The sequence below is a fragment of the Pongo pygmaeus genome, chromosome 1 (assembly GCF_028885625.2).
Source record: "Pongo pygmaeus isolate AG05252 chromosome 1, NHGRI_mPonPyg2-v2.0_pri, whole genome shotgun sequence".
Lineage (NCBI taxonomy): Eukaryota > Metazoa > Chordata > Mammalia > Primates > Hominidae > Pongo > Pongo pygmaeus.
The window spans coordinates 41,384,514-41,398,973 of record NC_072373.2 but is presented as its reverse complement, the minus strand read 5'-3'; the positions used below and the strand labels follow the sequence as shown (position 1 = coordinate 41,398,973).

Below are 14,460 nucleotides of genomic sequence, written 5' to 3'. Positions count from 1 at the left end.
GGTGGAGGCGACGCCCTCAGAGGACAGGCATCGGGCCTCCTACCTAGGGTCTCACTGAGGGCCTGCCGGCGATGACACTAGCTGTAGGACCCTATGTTTGAGGCCTATAACCACCCCCACCCCATTCCACCCACCCGTGATGATGTAGGAACAACTGGCTCTGAGGTCGACAGTCTGCTCTGACCTTGCACTGGCCTGGGGAGGCTGGGCTTCATGTGGAGCTCTCAGAGGGGAGGCTGCCTGATTTTCCCAAGGATAGAATAGGAGATGCCCCCTCAAACTTCTTCAGTTTACTAGTCTCCCCTTAGTCTCCTCTGCCTGATTTATTATCTTTAGTAAAACAAACCAACAAATGAACAAACAAACCTCATAGAATCCTGTGTATTTCTTTAAGCCATCTTAAATCCATTTTAGAATGAGGCAGGATCTTAGTTAATTAGTTCAGTCATTAATTAAAAAATGACAAACAATGAGCTTTACCCTGGAACCATCCCAAGGAGCCTGGGTGCCCCCTCGGCCGTAACCTTCCTGATAGCTCTGTTGCTGAGATGCTGTTACAAGCTACTGACCCGTCTTCACTGCTAACCTTACTCAGTGCTGCTGAGTCTCATCTGGATTTCCTAGGATACCTTGGGCCTGCATCCCTGCTGGGTGGTTGGGCCCAGGAGGCAGGCATTACCTCCAGCTCCCGCAGGACGGGGTGGTCCTCGATGCCTGGGAACAGGACTCGCATAGCGTAGGTACGATAGTCCAGGTAAGGGATTCCCGAGCGGTCCAGGTCACTGGTCAACTCATTGATATCCGTCTGGAGCTCAGCAAAAGCTATGAGAATAAGCAGACAGAGAGGCTCGTGGGGAAGCCCCAGTTGGGGGAGGAGAAAGAGGGAGAAGAAGTTTGCAAAGGAGGAGGGGAGGACGTTTTGTAGAGACTCTGAGGATTACGGGAGTGTGTCTCCAGAGGGCGGGGCTACTCCCAGCCTATCCTTTTTAGGTGGTGGGGACATGGGTGATTTTTATGTTATTTTCTCCTCTATACTTATCTATAATTTCAAATTTTCTCTTTACATATTACAAGTGTAGTTTCAACAAGGAAAAAAAAGTATCATGATTGGGCTGTTTAGTAAAGTTCCCGGAGATGCTGGAGGCAGGTGAGAGACCATGGCTGAGGGGGTTCAGCAAAGACCAGAACAGACAAAGTGCTGCCCTTTTCCAATCAAGACGATAAATGAAGATGCAAAAGCCTAGGGAAGGCCTGGTCATGAGACGCTCAGCTGAGAGCAGAGTTTGGGAAGGGAAGGGCTTCAGAAGCCTTACCTTGGTGGTGGCACACCTGCCTTCCTGGCTCCTTCCTCTGCCAAACTCACCAGCCCTGTTGCCAGGAGGAGCCTTGGCTCCATGTGTCCTATTTCCCAGCCCAGCTCTTCCCTGTCATCCAGCAGAGGGCTTGTTTCTGATCTTGACATTTGCAGCAAAAGGAGAAATGTTTTCATTCCTAATTGAGCTGTATACCCAGAGAGCCTGCCAGGTCCTCAGCCTGAGAGGACGCCAGGTACACTCATCACCTCGAGGCTGTGGTTGCATGGGACATGGGAGAAAACACAATCTGCACTCCCACACACGTCCACAGCCAAGGACACCAGCAAGTGGCGGCCTTCAGAGCGCTCAGCCTGCAGCACTGATGGAAAACAAACCCTGGGGGAGATGAGGCAGGTGCTCTTCTGCCTTTCCTGCCGCTGCTCCCACGTGCTGCGAAGATAGCAAAAAACAGGAGCTGGATACTCCAGTGGGGGATCTAGAGTGTGGGGCTGTGGAGCCTGGGGGCTCTGACTGTGGCGACATTGAGGCCCTGAGAGGGAGAAAGTGTTGGCCAGATTGTGGGATGGGTCAGGGCAAAGAAGGGACTAGAACAATGCAATCGGACCTGGGTCCTCATGCAGTGGGCATTCTTCATTGGACATCTCTGGCCCTATGAGCAAAAGAAGTTCTGGGAAAACAGGGGTGAAAGTGGAATGCAGAGGCATGGCTGGCAGTGATGGGAGTAAAGATAGGAGTTGTCTGCAGGGAGAAGGGCAATAAGGCAGGTGGAGAAAGAGGGACCCAGCAAATGAGGGTGTGCTTCCACTAACCTTCCTTGCATTCCAAGGCCACGCGGGACTCCAGATTGTCCATCTGCATTTGCAGCCGCTTGAGAGTGAGGTCATTTTCTCGAGACTTGCGCTTGTAGGCAATGAGGACGATGATGACGATGATGAGGAGGAGGCTGCCGCCGGCCGCGATGCTGACGATGGCTGGCAGGGTCAGCAAGCTGTCTGAGATGACACTCACCGAGCCAGGCGAGAACACCATCCCGCCCACGTGAACCTGTGCATTGTACACACACAGACGCACACGGATGCACACAGGTGTAGAGCCCTGGCATGCCAGCAGATCCTTACAGTGCGAGGAAGGACATGACAGACCACAACCACACAGTGCAGATCTGGATAAAAAGCAATTTCCTGCCTCGGCATCTGCTTTTCTTTTCTTGTGTTCTCAGCTTATACCCATTTTGATGTAGGACCCAGAGATGAGGAGATATGGAGGGGGTGAGTCAGGCAACGAGACAGAAGAGAGCCTTTCCTTAGGACAGATCACACATGCACCACGAGGCGAGGAGGAGGCATTACAGACGAAGGGCTCACTCACCATGACCTTGTGCTGCCCAGTGAGGTTGGGAGGCTCGCAGAGAAGCTGGGTCTCAGATACGGTGACGGCGCAAGGGGTCTCTCCGATGAGCACAGTGTAGTTGAGTTTGGCCCCTCCAGAGGCAGGAGGGCAGAGGTTTTTGCCCTGTAGAGAATAGCGGTCTTTATAGGCATAATTGACACATGCATGCACGAGTTAATTGCCTACTTAAAAAGAGATTAAGGAGAGGGGGAAGGGCAGCAGTGCAAAAACCAGGAAATGACTCCTTGGCAAGTTTTTGTGGAGGGGACTTCTAACAGCCATGATCTAGAGAGAAAGAGAGAAAACAGATGCAGGAGAGAATGAAAATGAAGAAGAGAGTGGGAAAAATGCAGGGGAGGCAAAACACTAAACAAGAGAAAATCTGGGGGAGGATGTATGGGATCATAAAAGTAGTGGGGTACCAAATCACTTGGATGGACAGTGCCAGGGACTGTGACCTCTTGAAATGTGTGTACGGGTTCCTGTGGCCACAGAGTGGACAGAAAAGGAAACAGTTACTCCCAACTCACTGCAGTACCTCTGGTTCCCAAAGCTCACAAGAACAAACAGAAATATTCTAAAGTATTTCTTGAGAAGCCTGGGTGCAAGCTATATCACTTGATGGGTCGGTATCTACCCATGAGCTCCTTCTGTAGGAAGGAGACAGCTGAGCAAGTTCAATTCCGTAGAAAGGAGAGCCAGAAAGAAAGAAAATCAGGCCAGGAGCGCAGGGCACCCTCTGGCACTGCTGCCTCTGGTGGCACTCCACTCTGGCGGGCACTCCTACCTTCAGAATGATGGGCGATCCTGGCTTTTGATCCAAGACTCCAGTAGGGCTGAGCAGTTCAAAGGTCGGGTTGGGGTAGTAGATAAACTTGGTGTCGTTGTAAATTAGCAAGGATTGGACATTGTTAAAGACAAATCCGAACTCATCCGGGCGTTCCACAGTGTCCAGGCCAGGGCGGTAGTCCGTGGTCAGAGAGGGTGCCAGGCAGGTGAGGGTGGTTGTGTTCACAACTTTACACACCTAAGAGATCCAGAGTGCAGCATTCACACACGGAGTGCCTGGCACAGAGCCCAGGGGCCCACAGCCGCTCTCCCACCCTCTCCCTGCTTTTGTGCCTCGTCACTGGGTTTACTTGCTTGTCTCCATTCCATGGGAAAGCCCTCCAGAAAAGGGCAGTGAAATTTTGGGGGAGTGGGGGGCATTTTAGCTTCTTCATTAATTCATACACCAACGCTGTTTGGGCATCTAGTTTCTAGTTTGTGCTGGCGCTGTGCTAGGAGGTGGGGCTATAGAGCGAAATAGTCACAGTCTGGAGGGGAGACAAAGAAGCATTACAGTTTAGTCCTGGAAGAGGGCCTGGGGCATGGGGGGCGCACGGCACTGTTGGATGCATGCAGGGATGGGAAAAATAAATGCCTTGGTAGGGAAGTACCAGCTACTCTAGGAGTGTCTGTGTGTGTGCATGAGTGTGTGTGTGTGTATGTGGGTGTGCATGGCCTGAAGCAGGGTAGGAATGACTCATGGAGGTTTTCCCATGGAAGAAATGAATGAAATTTAATCTGAAGAATGAGTAGGACTTACCTAGATAAGGAGAGGGAGGGGTAAGGGAACAAGTTCCAAGCAGAGGGAACAGCACCAAAAGGCCTGGGGACAAGGGAGCATGGGATGTTTGAGAAAAAAGTAGGACAGAACACATAGTGTGTGTGTGTGTGTGTGTGTGTGTGTGTGTGTGTAGAGTGTGGAGCAGGAAGTGGTACGAGATGAGCACTTTGCCCAGTATGTAGTAGGTGTTCAGTTAATGTTGATTGAATACTGATGAAAAATAGGATTCTGCAACTCTCTAAATGTTTTTTGTTTTTTTGTTTTTTGAGATGGAGTCTTGCTCTGTTGCCCAGGCTGGAGTGCAGTGGTGTGATCTCGGCTCACTGCAGCCTCCGCCTCCTGGGTTCCAGCGATTCTCCTGCCTCAGCTTCCTGGGTAGTTGGGATTACAGGCATGTGCCACCATGCCCAGCTAATTTTTGTATTTTTAGTAGAGACAGGGTTTCACCATGTTTGCCAGGCTAGTCCTGAACTCCTAACCTCAGGTGATCCGCCCGCTTCGGCCTCCCAAAGTGCTAGGATTACAGGCCTGAGCCACTGGGCCCAGCCCTCTTTAAATGTTTTATGCAGGACCTCTCTCTCTTCTTTAACCAAGTGTCCCCTAACCCTGCACTGGGACAGAAGCTTGGTTTTGACACAGTTCATGATATCATTTTTCTCTTGGAGGACTCTGGTGCCAACTAAAATCCTGGCTGGGCTGGTCCAGTCCCTCCTTAGCATGAGCTGTGCCATTCTCTCCTGTGGAGGTTTAGTTCTGGGGCTGCCCAAGACAGCAGCCAGACTGCAGAAACCACTAAAGGGCCCACGTGGGGCTTGGGAAGAAAAACCCAGACTCCTACTCCCTCTCTGCCTGGCTGCCACACAGCACAGCTCAGTTTCAGCTTTGGGAGCAGTGGGGTCCCGGCAACAGCCAGGGCATCTCTGAGAACTCAGACTGCTCAAGTACACACTGTCCTGGCAGGTCCACACATGTTATCCGTCTGGCCAACATACACACACACGAGCTTCATGTTCAGAAAACAAGACTGTGGGTGAAATTGCAAGAAAAGCTGACACTTGCATAGAGATTATGTCAGAGCTTCAAGTCCAAGTCTTAACCCTTCCTTTCCAGAGGGAATTTAAGAGTTTAAACAGAATGGCTCACTGTGGCCTTTATGCTGTAGTGGGAGGGAGTACACATTCCTGCCCTTTTTGTGGTGCAATTCAGCAGCCTCTTATGAACCTAATGCCCCTTTCATGTTCCAGCAGGGTACAATGAGGCATGGGGAGGTTGAGGGGTGTGGTGAAATGGGTACAGCTGAGCCAGGGGGTCCCAATTCCTGGGTTCTGCAAGAAGACACTGAGCCTTGGTGAGCCTCACCCCAACATCTTCCTCTCTGCTGGTCCCAGTCTAGCTTCCCTAGACCGGGCTCCTCTATGAATAAGCAAATCACTCCCAAGCAAGAGGCCTCTGGACGCTTCCTGCCCCATGCTGCATCGGCACTTTGTTTGCCACACATTCCTCTGGGTTTGGCGGCTTCACTCTGGCCCTCCTAGCTATCCACTGGGGCAGCTTGAAAACCCAAAGGTGACGGGTAGGCCCAGGTGTGCTGAGGATGAGATGGGGCCCAACCAGGCAGGACTTCAGGTGCAAAGTGCCTCTCTCCTACCCTTCCTGAAAGCGGAAGCACAGGGCAGGGGTTCTGAGGCTCCCATTCTGGAGCCAGTTGATGGAAAGCTACATTCCTGCATCCTTCCCTCCGGGTCTGCCAGCCGGTAGATACCAGGCAGGTCACCACTGAAACTGAGGGCCCCCAGCTCCCCAGAGGGCAGAACTGCTTCTTAAGTCCTTGGAACATTGAGATCATGGTGCATGGGGCTGGAGGAAGTGCTGAGAACATTCCTGCCCAGGACTGTAAATGAGTCCTGGTGAGGGGGCAGGGGGCTTGGGACCTGAGTCTTTGGCCACAGGTGTCAAGTGTGGGGAAGGAGAGGGGCTTCCCAGCCCAGGCTTCTCTTCAATGGTTTCCTGAGGACTACGGCTGAAGCCTTTGGAGGTCACATACTCACTCTCCAAAATTTTCTCTGGACTGTATTAATTATGTCTTTTATTTTCTGGATGCCGATGCTTTGACATCTGGGGCCTTACTGACTGGGGAGGGAATGTCCCTCCCAGGGCAAAATCCTAGAGATAGCAAATAACTTGCCTGTGAGCATGCCTTTCATATGCACAAACCAATCCAGACCCCACAGCTCAACTGCCCCTTTCCACACTATCCTCATGCCCTAATCATTCCGGGACCAGGCACCAAACATCTAGGGACAGCCCTGGGCCCCAGGGCCTGCTAAAATGACTCAAACTAGCTGATCCTAAACTTGCTTACCCTGCTGTGCCTGTTCCTTCCTGTGGAAACCACATAAAGACTCTTGCCACGGTTTCTCCCTCCGCCTCCAGGCAGACCAACCCTGGTGCTTCCCCCTGTGACCCCTGGGGCATGGGCTTCCCTCTTCTCTTGGGATTTGATCTATGAGTAGAACAAGTTATACTCTGGCCTTGCCATCCCTGAATAACAATAAAACCTATATTTTAAAACATGTACCTAATTTGCTTGCTTTTTTTTTTTTTTTTTAATCCTTCCTGGGTGTGAACTTACCATTCTTGTTCCCATACATCACCCTAGACTCTGGAGTTACATGTGAGTTTCTGGGGACCCTGAGCTTCAGTCTGGAAATAGAGTGGGGGCCTAGGCTCTTTTACCCATGGATCAAGTTCTACACCCGGCAGAAGGAGGCATGCGCTCACCTAGCCCAAAAAGGAGTGACCGTGGTGGATACTAAAGGTGTGGTACAAGTGCCCCCACATCTCCAGCAGGATGGTAATGTCAAGCCCACCAGAATTTCATGTGGCCTAGTTACGAAGAGTCTGGATGTTTGGGATCCACCTTGGCCCTTCCACCAGCCACCTTTATGACTGGGGGCAAGTCATTTAACCTTTCTGGCCTTAGTTTCCTCTGCTACACAATGAAGCGGTTGCATCAGATGATCCCTGAGACCTTTCCATATCTAACCTTCTAACACTCTGTCATTTTATGTATCTCTGTGTTTCTTGTGGAAGCCTCAAGTACCCTGGAAATGTGTCAGGGGTAAGAGGGGAGACATAACACCATCTTCTCCATCTCCATCTTAGCCTAGTCAAGCCCCTGAAGGTCAAAGCAGTAATAATAGTAATTTCTATGAAAAATAATGGCCATAGTAGCATCTGCTATAATATAATTATGAATACAATCATGTTTCAAAAAATATTGGCTGAAAGAGTGAGATGGAGCCTAGAAAAATGATAAAAAATTTACAACATATCAGATATTCTATCCCTATGATACAGACAACTTTTTAAAAATTATAAAAATTACATGGCTGTGCATGGAAGACTAATATAAAATGCCCAAACTTATCATCTTAGCAAACGGGATGGAGTTATCTGATGCAGTGACTAGCATTTATCAACTGCCAACCTTATGCCAGCCACGGGCTGGCAGGTTATGAAGCTGAGGCAGGTCTGCTTGTCACCATTCATAGCTGAGGGGTGGAGGATCCGGAGGTTAAATGACTTGACCATGCTTGTACAGCTAATAGATGGCAGAACCCTGCTTCCTCCCCAGACATGTCTGAATCTGGAGCCAGAATTTCTCCAACCACTTCCAATATGGGTTTTCATCGGACCTCAAAGTCAACCTGTCATAAAACAGGAGTCCTTTTGTGCTGTATCATAAACTCAGGAGCAGTACTTTGATACACTGACTATATCACCTTCTGACAAGAAATTGTACTGTCATTATAATATAAAAATCATTGTAGGGCTGAATATGGTGGCCCATGCCTATAATCCCAGCACTTTGGGAGGCCAAGGCGGGAGGATCACTTGAGCCCAGGAGTTTGAGACCAGCCTGGGCAAAAGAGAGAGACCTCATCTCTAAAATAATAATAATAATAAACTAGCCAAGCATGTGCCTGTGGTCCTAGCTACTCAGGAGGTTGAGGTGGGAGGATCTCTTGAGCCCGGGAGGTCAAGGCTGCAGTGAGCTGTGGTTGCACCACTGCACTCCAGCCTAGGTGACAGGGTGAGGCCATGTCTTAAAAAAAAAAAAAAAATTGTAAGGTTCAGGTATTTGGACCATGATTCCATGCTCAGAGTCTTAAGCCAGTTTTCCTCTCCAGTATTCAGAGGCTCCAGTGCCTAACCCAGAGCTCATCCCATTGCAAAACATCAACACAGAGCTGTGTTTACCAAAGGCTGGGGCAGACCAACAGTTACTCACATTGACAGATTCTTTGCCATTGAATTTGACTCGGATCCTTGGCTCCTGAATGACATCCAGGTTGAAGCCTGTGATGGTCAGGGGTGTGTGGCCACTGAAAACAGGCAGAGGCTCGGTTAGGTAAAAAAGCCCCTCAAATCTGGCATGGTGAACCTCCACCTTAGGGATCCCTCTCATGAGCCAGACTTGGGCTGCAGGGATCATGCTGGGTGGCTTCCAGGTGTCTCCCTCCCACCTTCCACCTCACCTGGCAATGCTCCACTCTGGCTCAATGCGCTGGACCCGAGGGTCATCTATGTACTCAAACTGCAGGTTGTTATCCACACGGGCTCGGTCGACACTCACAGAAACAGGGACTGGGCCAAGGCCATTGGATGATGGGGGTGAGACACACACGATCTCACTCATTGACCTCCTGACAGGGAGACAGCAGGAGGGTTGAGAAGAAAGGCACGGGCAACAAAAGGTGCCCACTGGCTTGACAAGGGGCTTTCCTTGGTCTGCGGGTAAGGCCACAGAAGTGTTCTCTCATCCTTTTATATTCTACAACGATGGAACACATCCCACATCAGTATAGATCAGTGCCCCAGTGGATTAGGGAGGTAGCAAATTGGAGACGGGGGTTAGAAAATGAGGGGCAGGGATAGGGTTTCATGGGCTTTGGGGGAACTCCTTTTTTCTGGATTTTTCTAGAATGTAACTATTTAGCCAGTGCTTAGAATCTGGTCAGGCAGTCAACAAATATTCACTGAGAACCTGCTGTACATAGCAGTGAATGCACAGTCCTTGCCCTTGTGGAATTTACGGTCCAAGAAGGAGATTATCAAGTAGATAATCCTGGGCAAACTAGGTTCTCATCCATGGATTCCTTCAGAATTCTCTACATCTTCAGGGTCAGGGGAGTGCTGGCAAATGGTAGGTGTTCAATTTTTTATGTACGGAGGATTCCCTAAGCATAAGTCTGTGCTTTCTAAGAACTGAGGCTATGCAATCTCCATGTTTCTCAAGTCACCATAGTGAGGACTTAATGAATGCTTGATCCTAGTGGTGACTGGGGAACTCCTAGGAGCCTCCTTCATCTGGTGTTCTCATGGCCCTCACTTCTCATTATTTTTAGAAGTATCCAGCCCCTTTGATATATGGGATATAAACTGACAAGTGGCATATATTTCTCACAGTGACTGGTATGGTATTTGGGTCTAGGTGTAGCAAATAACATGGAGGTGATGGGGCAGGCCTATGAATGAACATGCACAGTAACATGTGAACAGCACATGTCCCAGATGTGCAGTCTTCTGGTGGCCCTTCAAGTTTATCTCACCCGTAGAACTCGCAGGTCTGGTTGCCCAGGTAGACTGCCACGCTGCTCCCAGCCCCAAGGTAATGGCCGGTAATGGTCACCATAGTGCCTCCTGACTCAGGACCTCGGATTGGGTTGAGTGACAGCACAGAAGGGTTCTTTGGAAAGAAGCAGAGAAATGACTACAGCTTAGGTTTTGTCCAAAAGGATGGACCATGGTTAGATCTAAGGATGGGAGAGACTGTTTTCATTCTGGGCGTGGTGATACTTGTCCCGTCCTTTTCAATCCTAAATGCTCTCTCTGCATACCCCAGAGGTGAGACCCTTTCTAAGAATCATCTCTGGGCATGGCCGGGAAGGCAGAAGAGTCACATGGGGAGAAATTAATTAACTCCCCAGAGTCTCATGCTCATAACAATGAAGGGAAAGTAGACGTGACACTGACTAATCTATCAATTAGTTTACAAATTGAGAACCATTTGAAAATGCTTCTCTATCTAGAGCCTGTACTGATTTTTTGGGCACAAAATCGATAGGGCTGAATAAAGCATCCCTGCCTGGGCTGGGCCACCAAGAGGCTAAAGTCCTCCATTAATGGCCCATGCACATGCCCTTCTGTCCTTCCCTAAGCATAAGAAGGGCACAGCAGGGCACCTGGTGCAGAGAGCTGTCAGTAAATGTTAGGATGGCTTCTCAGACCCTCATCAGGAGGATGGTGCATCACTGGCTGGGGCTTTCTACTAAGCTCACTAAGTAGTAAAATTCAGCCTGAAGCTTAAAAGAAATGCTTGGCTTAAAAAGCATCAGGCGGCTGACCTAAATCAGAAAAGAATTGCTTCTGTCTGGAGGGCAGTGGAGTGGAGTGAATTGGAAAATGCATTTAACTGAGCAACTATACAGGCACGAATCCTAGTTTGCATCAGTCATTCATCCACTGTGCGTCCTAAGGCAAGTTTTGAGATCATTCTTTACTCCTCTGTCAAGTGAGGAGGGTGGGCTAGCTTATCTCTAAAGCCCCTCTCAGCTCTGACTTGCTCCAGATTGTCAGAGTACTGACATTCTCCCCAGCTAGTTCTCCTGTGTTTGCTTCTCACACAAATGCCCACTGCTCCTGCCCTGGGTAAGAGATGGAGTAGGTTGGCTGCAGATAGGGCAAGGTACTCTCCAATCTGAGAGAGGAGAGTATAAGAAAAATGTGGCGATGCCAAGATAAGAAGGAAGAGGCTAGAAAACCTGAAATAAGCAGTAAAACGCTTTACAGAGAATAGAATTTTGTGCTCTGAAGATTTTTTAAAACTCTCAGCAAGGCTGGTTTGACCCCATCTGCTACTGTTAATGCCTTTTAATGAAATACTCGATGTAGCAATGTAGGTGTCAGAAAAGAGACTTCGGGGCCGAAGAAGCCAAGTTATTGATTCAGTATGAATATAGCCCTGGGTGGCTCCAGGGCCCCAGAAGAGAGTTATTGATTCGGTAGGAATAGAGCACCATTACAGAAAGAAAGTCTTTGCAATTTGACTACCTGTTGCCTGCGCATAAAGAGATGTTTTCAGGTGTGACTGTGTGAATGTGTGTGTGTAACTATAGTAGCATACAGAGTGACTCTGGTGGTCCTGTGCACAGATACACATCCCTGCCAGATTTCAGTGACTCTTCTAAACTCCCACTTAAAATATCCTTGGCAGAAAACAAAGTATGTGGATAAATATAGACTTATTTAATTAGGTCCCTCAGGCTATGCGTCTTCATTAGGCTGGAATTAGACTAAGATATTTCACTAGTGGGACAAGAGGCAGTTCCTCCCTGCCCCCAGTCTAGGAACCACTTTCTAAGAAAGGCTGGATTTTGCCTTATTTAGAACTCTGACCTGTGGCCCTCTGGGACTCCCAAGACTCCACAGCTTTGTTTATCACATGCCCATCTCATCCTGGAAAGACAGGCTCTCAAAACAGCAAGACCAGAAGTTGCCTTATCTGGGGGGTCCTTTTCTCCTCCTCGGTCTGCAAGAAGCCTGGTGGTGGAGGGGAGTGGGGGCTTTCTGGGAGGAGTCTGGAGCATGTGTGTGCCCTCCCTGGGCACCTGCACCTGGCCCTGGACCCAGTACTCACCACGAAGGTGTACTGCTGATGGGACTTGGTCATGAACTCTGGCTTACACTCGCCAATGCACAGGTGTACTGGCCCAGAGGTGGTTCCCACGAGGGCATGGCCCATCTCACAGACAATCCTGGGGAGAAAGCAAACCTTCTGGTGAGGGACAGGGCAAGGGCTGGCATTGCTGCCCACTTGCTCTCCCAGTCACGGCAAATCACTCATCACAGTCTTGCAGTAATGCCAGACCAAGACTCAGCTTGGTCATCCATCTTGCTGTGTGACTTTGGGCACAGTGCTTTCCCTCTCTGGGCTTTGGTCTCATCTGCACAGTGCGAAGGTTGAACCGGATCATCTCTAAAGCCCTGTGTGCCTCTGATATGCTCTGCTGCCTAATTCTGTGGCCAATTCTGTGGTTCCCCATGCCTAGCGCAGTGCCTAGCATTGGGTAGGAACCCAGAATTTGTAGAATAAAGGGAATGTCTAACAGAGAGATCTAGGGGCAGCAATCTAGCTGACACTCTCTCCTATGTAACAAGCTGACATTGCTACACTCCCTAAAGGAGTGGGTGAGGGTGTGTTTGCCAGGCTGATTCAATTGTGGTTTGCTTCCTGTAGTGAGTTTTAAAAAGGGGAGAGATAATCTGGTGAGATAGTGAGAGCTCAAAGAAGGAGCTCCCTGCAGAACGGGAGGGGTGGAGTCCTGCGGCAGTAGGCAAAGGGGTGGGAGCTAGATGAGTTCATTAGGCCAGCAGGTGACATTGGCCTCTCACTTCATCAAGGGTTGAGCACACCTAGTGGGAGAGGCAGTGACATGGCCCTGAGCGAAAGTCATGTCTCACACTAATGGGAGAGCTGGAGGGAAGAAGTGTGCAGCGCTCTCTCTCAAGCAGCCCAGATCAATACCCCTAGTGATGACTTCCCTGGCGCCTGAGAACAGTTACACAAGCACATTTAGATACTGGTTGCCTTAGCCATGGTACCCTTCTAGAAAGGGTAGGCAGCTGAGGATGGGGAGAGATGAAGGCATCAGGGGCTTGGGGAAATTCTTGCCTGGAATGGTCGGGCCTGGGCTGGGTGGGAGAGGGCCCTGACAGCTCAGCAAAAAAGAGCTTGGGAATGGAGGGAAGGATTTTTCCTTTCCTCCCAATATCATTTCGGAGATTCAGAGCAGTCTGGTGCTCCTGGTAGGTTTGCTTAGTGGGGAGTCAGAAAAACAGACCCCATCTCCACTAATCCCCAGCATTATCCTGGCACGGTGGGGAAGATCCGTGTTTAACCGAGCGATGCTTATCTCAACAGCTTCTCTAGGAAGGAAGGTAACTAAACAGAGATTTCATTTCGATGTAATAAAACTTGCATTAAACAAATACGCTGCATGCTCACACACACGGCACGCCACTGATCTCCATCTCCTTCATAACAGTTAATCCCAAATAACTACTTTCACTCCTGGCGAATATTTACTTAACATGCAATAACTGTCTTATTATGTTTTAGCATATTCGATTCAACAAGAAAGTACTGAATGCATATGGAAGAATAGTCTCTCTTCCCTTTCTCTATGAATCAATCAATTAATTATGAACCTGAGTAAACATGATAGTGATGATCAATTAATATTTTACACGTAACTGTCTCCTGAAACCCCGTTAGGGGAGCATTCGAGAAGCTCAATTTAAGGTACCGTGTGGTTATCTTCATGCTGCTACCTGTGTGTGGTTAACGACTCTCCCATCCTGTTTCCTGGGCCCTGGCAACCTGCTGCTGTTTCAGGTCCCTGACATCCTGCAAATGATGCCCACCATGCTCAAGGAGCTCCAGAGGAGAATCAACTGGCTATTGTAGGCAGTGTTGGGGAAGAGGAGGGAAGAGAACAGGAGGGAGTAGGTAAGTTTCTCTCCCTCTCTTCTAATGAGGGTTTGCTTGTCCGAGTCATCACCCTCGGACACTCTGCTGGAGTGATCTTAGAGAAGAAAAGGAGGAAGAAATCATCACAGGCTTGAAGTTAAGGAAAAAAGAAATAAGAGAACATGTCAAGGTCATGGGCAGCATGGAAATGTTCTTCCCTGGGCCCTGGGTCTGTGTAGGAAAGGAGAAGGCCTGGAACAGCCCTGGTCACCTGCCCCCGTGTGGAGCTAATGATGGGCCAGGGCCTCTTGGCACACTGTCTCTTCAAGGACATTTTCCTGCTTGGGGCTTATGTTTCAAAAGAAAAGCAGTATATTCAAGCACCTAGGAGAAGAGTGATGACTGAGAGATGGATGCCACCCAAGTGTCCAAGGAAGGGCACCTGTAGTTGGAAAGGCAGGATGCAGGGGTCCAGGGGCTGCACTGTGGAGGAATCAGAGCTGGCCATAGGTCCCTTTCCTCGGGCATCAGCTGAGCCCCCTTCTCAGCTGTGGAATGAGTGGGCAGAGGGCTGTGGTCAGCAGTGGGTTGTAGAAAAGGGTCTGGGCAGG

General features: G+C 49.5%; 1 protein-coding gene across 1 annotated transcript in view; it reads right to left on the bottom strand.

The window, feature by feature from the left end:
• Positions 1-14,460, bottom strand: part of PLXNA2 (plexin A2) — a 221,766-nt gene that overhangs the window by 20,051 nt on the left and 187,255 nt on the right. The window contains exons 14-21 of the mRNA XM_054449421.2: positions 12,017-12,134; positions 9,930-10,066; positions 8,856-9,023; positions 8,609-8,702; positions 3,493-3,732; positions 2,685-2,828; positions 2,126-2,360; positions 680-822 (exon numbers count right to left, since the gene is read on the bottom strand). Of these exons, the coding sequence (XP_054305396.1) occupies positions 680-822; positions 2,126-2,360; positions 2,685-2,828; positions 3,493-3,732; positions 8,609-8,702; positions 8,856-9,023; positions 9,930-10,066; positions 12,017-12,134 (1,279 nt within the window). The remainder of the gene's footprint in view (positions 1-679; positions 823-2,125; positions 2,361-2,684; positions 2,829-3,492; positions 3,733-8,608; positions 8,703-8,855; positions 9,024-9,929; positions 10,067-12,016; positions 12,135-14,460) is intronic.